This window comes from Amblyomma americanum, chromosome 1, assembly GCF_052857255.1.
Source record: "Amblyomma americanum isolate KBUSLIRL-KWMA chromosome 1, ASM5285725v1, whole genome shotgun sequence".
Taxonomy (NCBI): domain Eukaryota; kingdom Metazoa; phylum Arthropoda; class Arachnida; order Ixodida; family Ixodidae; genus Amblyomma; species Amblyomma americanum.
This window is the reverse complement of record NC_135497.1, coordinates 365,158,671-365,167,329: the sequence shown is the minus strand read 5'-3', so window position 1 is coordinate 365,167,329 and position 8,659 is coordinate 365,158,671. Positions and strand designations below refer to the sequence as shown.

Genomic DNA, 8,659 nt, shown 5'->3' with positions numbered 1-8,659 from the left:
GTGTGTGTGTGTGTGTGTGGGTGTGCGCGCTTCCGGTGCACTGCAAGTGTGCGGTATACCCTGCGGCGCTGGCAGGCGAGTCAGCGAAGTGACGGACGAGAAGGAACCTGAGTATGTGCGATGCTCGACGGTGCGAGTTCGCGAGCGGTGTGCGAATCTGCGGGTATGTATTTATGCGTGTAAATAAGTTTTTGTAAATATATTCTTTCGTATTTCCTTTACGTGAGTGTTTAATCGTTTCATTTCTTCAGCGCGTATTTGCCACATTAATTTTATCGTAGGCGTCGTTTCTAACGTTAATCAGAAGCGGGATAGTAACTGCGCGATCAGGGCTGCAGACTGCGAAATCCAGAGAGAGAACTGTAGTATATCACGACCATGAGGGAGACACCTTCAGGGGCAACAGCGGGGACCACCGATGGTCAAGATGGTGAAAAAGTGAGCGACAACATTTCAGTGGCCGATTTCCTGAGCGCGATGCGGGAAAAACACCGTCTGTGGACCAGTCTGCTGGAACGGCTCGCTCTACTAGCGTCATAAGGAGCGCCAGGCGCGTCAGCAGCAGCTACCTATCAGGTGATGCCTGACCTCAGCAAGAACATTTCCGACTTCTATGGCAGCGGTGATGCTGTGTCGGCAAAATAGTGGCTAGAAATTCTGCAGACCACCGCTACACTGCACCGATGGCCTGAAACATTCAAATTGGAGACTGCTAATTGCCATCTCCTGGGACTTGCCATGAACTGGCTGCGTTCGCGCAAAAAAGTGGGTACGTCTTGAGAGATGTTTGACTACCAATTCCGCCGCACCTTCTGCGGCTAGACCCGAGCGGCAGAACGATGTAGGAAGATGCTGGAGCGAGTGCAGCAGTGCAACGAAAGCACAACAGCCTACTTCCGTTCAAACATTTGTCTTTGTTGAGAGGCCAACCTCGATTTTTGTGACACCCGGGAGCAGGCGCTGACCGGTATCCGATAAGGCAGCTCTGCTCTATGCTACTTCGAGGCACCCACGAGGACGACGACGACCTCCTCCACGATATTACGGAATCTGAGCGTATCGACCGAGAGCGGGAGCAGAGGTTCGGCGATACGCGTGAGAAGAGGCAATTCACGGCGGCTACCGAAAATATTCCAGAAAGACCACCTGCACAGAAGAATACGTACGAGCGATCCCGCAAGGGCAGGAGGCCGCCTCTGACAAATGAAAGAGGCCAGCCCAAATGCTAAAACTGTGGGCGATCCGGACACATCTCCCGCGATTGTCCAGAAGAAAGGCATTAAATGAAATGCTTACGCTGTGGGAAGAGCGGCCACATGCAGCGTCATTGTTCGATAAACCAAAGCAACGACAACAACACAGTGACCAACACCGAACAGAAAATCGCCCCTGGAGCGCTATTGAAGCAGGTCATACTGAACGGGACGACGACCCTCGTCGGTATGATCGACAGCGGCAGCTCTGGATGCCTCCTGCGTGCGTCCGCGGCTGGACGTTGTGGTGCGAGGCTGACGAAGGATACCACGGCTCTCTACGGTTTCGGAAGCCAAGGCACTCCGTCATCCAGGGCGATCGGCAGGTGCTACACAAACCTCAAGATCGACGGTGTCAAAGGCGAGAACGTTCCTTTTCTTGTAGTGTCAGACGATACTTTGACGGTTGAATTGCTTGTCGGGAGAACGTACACAGAGCTACCTTACGTGGCTTACGCCAGACTGGGGTTTTTTTGCGCTTCTGGCACAAAATTGTCTGTCCGTTATCTCACCTGGAGCCGTTGAATGAGTCCAGAATTTGTGTGAAAGCGACAAAAGAGACCGTCATTCACTCCAACTCTATTATTTGAAAAACCTTATCAGATTGCCATTTTTCAGGCCCTGTTTTGTTCAGTACCCTTGCAGGCGAAATTCTTGTCGACATGAGAGAAGGGGAGATTAATGTGCCAATTTTCACGAGCGGAGGCAAAGATGTGCTTGTGAAAAGAGGACGGCGACCCGGGCGCGTCATTGAGGTCGACGTTGTGGAGATACCTGATGGCCAAAACCAACCTGCCTGCATGAGCGTGAGCGATACAACTGAGCCCAAGGTTTTCTGCGTTGCGACACAGCGCAGACCAATCGAGGATCAACAGCTTGTAGTAGGGCTCTCAGTAACGAATGAGCAAAAGTCTGAGCTTCTTGGCCTTCTAAATGAATATCGCGACTGCTTCGCCAACAACATTAGCAAGCTCGGACGCACTACTGTGCTTAAGATGGACATCACAGAGACACATGGAAGTTTACCTGTTGCGGTTAGGCCGTACCGAACAAATGCCATCGAGCGAGAGACAATTCGTGAGATTGCTGGAGAGTGGAAACGAGCGGATATCGTAAGCGAGACCTCGTCACCCTAAGCTAGTCCAGTGATCCTAGTGCAAAAAAGACTGCAAGAGCGAAGGGTTACAACGTGAGGAAGGGGAGACTCGTGAGAGAGTTAGAAGAGGACGAAAACGTGACGTTCAAATTCGTACTGCCAAAATGCACGCGAAAGGCAGTTGTGGTGGAATCGCATGATTTGATGGGACATTTCGCAGAGGTACATTCCGATGCATGTCCGAGAGGACTAGCAGCAACGCTGCTCCGAACGAAGGGCGACAAATGGCATTCCGTCTATTGCGTTAGTAAAACGACGACGAGTCATCCGCCAAAGAGGAGGAGACTGCGAGAGAAGTGGAGAGTGTCCCGAAGCCCCTCAGGCGTTCGGAACGTACACACGCGGTGCCGAGCTGAACTATTTTTCTGGGCACAACCAAGGTTGCGTGCACTTAATTTCACCCACTTGTCTACAGCCTGCATCCGTTCTATTCTAGTTGTATTCATAGGTGTGTATATGTATCTCGACTGTTTGCGAAGTGTTTGTTTGTTGTAGATTTTTGTTCACTCCTATTAACGAGGACGTTAAATTTTGTCAGAATGCCCAAGTGTAAGAAAGAGCCATTTCTCATACAGATGTTGTTCTTCGCGAGTGTCGTTCCGTGCAGCGAGCGTTCATTGTGCCCACATGTGTGCTTTCTGTGCGAGATGGGCGTCCTTGGTGCCACCCTCCGTTCTGCGAAAACACCGATGAGCGCCCGCTTCGTTAGCTTATTGGTGTAGTCGTTAGGGCTGCGGGCAATGACCCCGCCACCCAAAGGAGAGCCGCGCGACGTCTCCTTTCTAGTGGGCCCGTGCATGTGTACCCGTGAGTGTGTGTGTGTGTGTGTGCGCGCGCTTTCGGTGCATTCCAAGTGCGCTGAAATACCCTGCGGCGCTGGCAGGCGACTCAACCAAGTGACGGACGAGAAGGGACGACAGCGTGTGTGCGATGCTCGACCGTGCGCGTGAGCTAGAGGTGTTCGATTTTGTGAGTATGTATTTTGGCGTGTAATAAAGCATTTGTAATTATATTCTTTTGTATTTCCTTCGCATGAGTGTTTAATCGTTTCATTGCTTCAGCGCGTATTGGCGACATTATTGTTATTTTAAAGTGACTATGCAATAAATAATTATGATTACGTAAAGCATATGAGAGATAGGCATTTGATCACTCGTCACCACAGCGCAAGAATTTTTAAGCTAGCGTCAATAACAAAGAAGTTAAAGACGATTAAAAACTGCGCTCCTCCTCTCCCCCTCAACTCGTACATGCGGGGCACCAGACAAAAATAAAGAAAACAGGAACCGGAATACGTCATCCTTTGACGTTCTTTTTGCAACTTCCGGTTGTCGCTCCTAGCACCCCAGCAGCAGCATCGGCGGCGTGAATGCGGCGCGCGTCGGGTTTCTTTGCTTGCCGTCGGTTGTAGTAAGCAGTAATGGACCCGGACCTCGAGGCGTGACAACTCGCTCTTACGGCCGCGGTGGGCATCGAGCCCTATGCGTTCACGCCGTACCGGATGAACGCCAGCGACGACCGTAGCGATTGGTCAAGCCACTGCGAGTGGCTGCGGAACTCCCGACAGAAGGAGGCGGCAGAGGAAAAGTGAAATCAAATGCGCGAAGGCAATGCCCTGGCTTGCGCTTGCACGAGAGGATCGCGCGGCGGCACGAGCAGATGATTTTCACGGCTACGGGAAGTGTGCCCGTGACGTCGTGGCTGCCTTGGCTCCAGCGAATGACAACGTGTGGTGGCCTTGCGACGTCATTGGTACTGTGACTTTTTTTCATGACTTTAGTTTCAAAATCGGTCAGTACGAGCGCACCAATCAGCCCGCGAGTTTTAAAAAAAACACGGTTTTAAAAATTCATAATAAATTGTCTGATCAGTTCCGAAGACTCATATTTGGTGTGAATGATTCTTAGCATCATTTCAAAGCATTGAAAACATTTACAAGCGACTTTTTATTCATTGCGTAGTCCCTTTATTCGTAGTTTATATCATGCGTTGGATACCTCTTATTAAATATGAAAGATTAGCTAGGGTGTCTTTTTGGAGCCTTCTCCACATGACCGCCTCTTCCTGAGCTAGAGTGTGGTTCCGGAGGTCTTTTCCTTAACTCCCTGTAGTACTTGGTGATTTCTGAGAAGGTGGGCATTATGTTTTCTGAGGCCCACTCCGGCATGAGTGGATGAGAGGTCCGGTTCGTTTAAGCTCGAGCAGTCTCATCGGCCCTGAAGTTGCCCCTTACTTCCGCATGTCCGGGAACCCAGAAATAACATGCCTCGCCAGGTCCTTTTTTGGAGCCACTTGTGCTAGGAACTGTCTTGCACATTTACCTATCCTTCCTTTCATATAGTTCCTGCACGCCTCTTTCGAGTCCGTTTCAATGGTTAAAGATTTTAAGATCCGGTTCCGGTTGCCATCGGCGATTGCGAGTTCTTCGCCCTCATCAACCGTACCGTTTTTAATGGATGCGCTAGGAAATTCTGCGCCCTCCCAGTTGAGTGCTACAGCTACCTCCCCGTGAGCTGTTGTACCTGCGCATGAGCTTTTGTACCTGCCCATGAACTGCTCGCCACAAACAGGAACATCGCTGCGAAAGTTTGGTTTGGTTTATGGGGGTTTAACGTCCCAAAGCAACTCAGGCTATGAGAGACGCCGTAGTGAAGGGCTCCGGAAATTTCGACCACCTGGGGTTCTTTAACGTGCACTGACATCGCTCAGTACACCGGCCTCTAGAATTTTGCCTCCATCGAAATTCGACCGCCGCGGCCGGGATTGAACCCGCGTCTTTCGGGCCAGCAGCCGAGCGCCATAACCACTCAGCCACCGCGGCGGGTAGCTGCGAAAGTAAAAGGAGAAAACCAAGAACAGTGTTTGTTGGAAGGAGTGGACTGCCTCGAAAGGTGCGTTACGACTGATGAGACCAGTAGACTGGAAGGTGATGTTAGTCATGTTACGTCCTTTTTTAAAAAGGAATGAGCTGTGTCTCCTTCATTCAGACAAAGATGGCAGGTTTGTGGTTATGAAAAAGGGCCTTTTCAATAAAAAAGCATTGCAAACGGTAGACAAGAATTTTACTGCCATTAAAAAGGCGGCTGCGAGAGTTAAAACGAAATTCATAACTTTTGTAGGGACCTGCAACTGTTTAAGCTGGCCAATGACATAACGAAAAGTAAACTGAATTCTCTTTCCGTTTTCTTTACTGCTAAAACTCACACACCTGACATACCGTTCCGGACTATAGTGAGTGAAAATGGTTCCTGGCAGTATAATGTTAGCCGTTTCTGGCAATGGAAGCTTAACTTTCTTAAACTGGATGACCCCTTTGTGGTAAAGAACACGCTGGAGGTTGTTCATTATTTTAAAACGAATCCAGAAATTATATCTGCATTTTCGGTAGACATAGAGGAATTGTTTTATTCCGTCCCACATGCTAAGTTGTTGCTGTTATGTTGTATGTTGACGGTACAGGTGGAATGGCCTTCCGGGAGGCTGCCGGTATGTCTGTGAAAAATGTTTTGAATTTATTGGAGCACTTTTTTAAGGTCACTTTTATCATTTTTATCAGCAACCCTACTTACAGAGAAAAGGTATTTGTATTGGTTCTTGTGTCGCCCCTATCATATGTGAAATTTTTTTAGCTGCTTTGGAGAAAAAATTTGCACAGATATTTTTAGAAGGATCTGTTTTTAAAATTTTAGAAATGTTGACTATTTTCTTCTCCTTCTATCCACTGGTTTTGACAGTTCTTTTGAAGCTAATGTTTCCAGGATTTTAAATATTTTTAACCTCAAAAGCCGTGGCCTAGTTTTTACGCCTGAAGTCCCAAGAGAGAAAAAACTGCAATTTTTAGACCTAAGCTTAGCGTTCCGGGTGTACCATTTATGCTTGAGTTACTTTCCCCGTACTAGCAACGAACTGCTGGCCTTCAATACGGCGCATTAAAAACTTGTGAAGCGCGCCATCGCCTCTTTATGCATTGAGTCGTCGCTTTCAAAGTCCTGTCCGTACCAAATGCACGGTAGCTTAAACAATCAAATTGGCTACCTTTTTGCTGCTGGCTTCCCCTTGGTGGTGTTGACTGTCGTTACTGAAACCCCCTACAAAAAACAAAACACTGCAGGAGTCCAAATAATCCCGGAGAAAAGGGCCCTGAGGTAAAACCTGAAGTTATTATGCCTTATGTGCCCAAAGTGTCACACAATCTGAAGAAGGTGGCTAAGAGACACAAGGTACCGCTAGTTTTTTCAGCCCCCAAACAAGTTGAACAAACTTATACTCCGGATTTGTAGCACTGAGCGCCCTGGGTGAAGTACAGTATTGTGCGTTTTTATCGCTGACACTTTCAAAATTTTCCCCGCCTCAACCGCTGGCTCGTTTGCGCTGAAACTGCACACAGAGCTTGCGTATTATGGTAACTTTTGTATCGTAGCAAGTTTGACAATGGTACTTACTTAGTTCAGGGGCACATGATGCGAAAACGTAAGCGTCTACGAGAGATCGGCGAGCCAAAACCCGCAGACGACGCTATTTCGCTGAGAACCGGCAGTGGCGCCATTTGTTTTCGGCAGCGGAAAGCGTCACGACTAGGCCGCCGAGGCGAGCGTTGCAAGGAGCGCGGGCCCTTTGAATATGCCGTTCGGCATTTGCTTCATCTTAAGTATTTTCAAATTATAGCACTGAAAAACAAACCAATTCCAGGCGTATCTCATAATTTGCCCTATTAAAACGATATACACACATTAGGCCGGAAGTACGGCTCTTTTCTCGCAGGACGCTCCGTCGTCAGAAGGGAAGGGTGTGAGCTGTTGAAAGAAACAATACTAATTTATTGGCAGTACACGCCGTACGCTCGTGTGTACGTTCCGTCCATGTGTCCGTATCTTTCTGAACTGTTTTAAGAATGATCTGCCACCGACTCACCCTTGCAGCTGCATTGGTTGGAAAGCTGGAAAGTAAAAGACGTTCAGGCTGCAAAGCAATCAATCCTCAAAGTGGCCTCCTGCAGCGTCTATGCATCGCTGCAACCTGTGAGCTTATTCGCTGAACACTGCAGCTCTCATGTCGTCGCTTATCGTGTCGAATTCTTTTTTTATGAGCTCCCGAAGACGCTCAACACTGTGAAGGCTTCCAGCCCTGTAGACGCGCGATTTTATGTATCCCCACACGAAAAAATCGCACGGCGTCAAGTCTGGCGATCGCGGTGGCCAAGACATATTGGGCGACTCACGCCCCATCCACCGGCCCGGAAATTCTTCATTGAGCCATTTTCTAACGTTGCTTGCGTAGTGAGCAGGGGCGCCATCTTGCTGGAAGATGCATAGCTGCTGCTGCATGTGGTACTCCACCAGCTCCGGCAAAATCGTTCCTTCAACAGGCGCAGATAAGAGTCAGCAGTCACTGTGTCCTCAAAGAAGAACGGGCCGACCACTCCCTCTCGCCGAATTGCGCACCAGACAACAGTCCGTGGCGAGTTCACGGCCCTGGTGTGAGTGAAATGCGGGTTGTTTTTCGACCAGAAACGTGTGCACTGCCGGTTTACTTGAACGTCCAGGTGAAAAACAGCCTCGTCGCTGAACATCAAAAAATCGAGGCGTCCAGGATCTGCTGCCAGTCTCTGCTGCTCTAAGCGACAGAATGAGACCCGCTGGGCTTTGTCTGCTGGGCTTAAGTGCTGGTGTGCACACACCCTGTACGGACGCCATCCTTTAATCTGAAGTGCTCGGCTCACCGTCGATGGGGCTACGCCGAAAAGAAGCCCAGCACGGGTGCATGTCATACTAGGGTTGGTTTCAAAGGCCCCCTCAACCGCATCACCGATTCCACGGTGTCCCTTTCCTTTATCTTTTCTTGCTTGCCTATTCACGGATCCAGTGTCTTCAAACTTATGGCGCCATTCCGAAACGGCTGTGAGAGACGGTGGCCGCCGACGAAACCGCACCATAAATTGTTTGCGGACGTAGTGCATTGAGTTTCTCTCAATTAGCCACACCACTGCCGCAGCTTTCTCTTTCGCACTGTAAGTTGGCATACCGCAGCTCAACGCACAACACAGTGCAACGAAGACGTCTAAACAGCAGGGAAGAATAAAAAGTTCGCACCACACAACGAAATTAAACGAGAACAGCAGCTCAGGACTTCGTGGTGTCACCCTCCGATGCTTTCAGAGAGTCCCGAAAGCAGACGAAATGAGCTGAATTGGGTAAGCCACTCGGCAGAAGAGATCAAACAATATTCTTATTAAGGTAAAGCCTCTTTAAAT

At 49.2% G+C, this 8,659-nt stretch overlaps 1 protein-coding gene across 1 annotated transcript; it reads left to right on the top strand.

Moving 5' to 3' along the window:
* Positions 1–1,442: 1,442 nt before the first annotated feature.
* LOC144121927 (uncharacterized) lies at positions 1,443–2,389 on the top strand. Its single transcript, XM_077655372.1, has 2 exons — positions 1,443–1,614; positions 1,899–2,389. The coding sequence occupies exons 1-2, from the start codon at positions 1,443–1,445 to the stop codon at positions 2,387–2,389; spliced, it is 663 nt and encodes a 220-aa protein (XP_077511498.1).
* The last annotated feature ends 6,270 nt before the right edge of the window (positions 2,390–8,659 follow it).

Excerpts from the sequence above, each read along its gene's own strand:
- LOC144121927 (XM_077655372.1), top strand. The coding sequence starts at position 1,443 with ATGATCGACAGCGGCAGCTCTGGATGCCTCCTGCGTGCGTCCGCGGCT. Across the intron at positions 1,615-1,898 it reads CAAGATCGACGGTGTCAAAG|GCGAAATTCTTGTCGACATG; the intron begins GCGAGAACGTTC and ends GTACCCTTGCAG.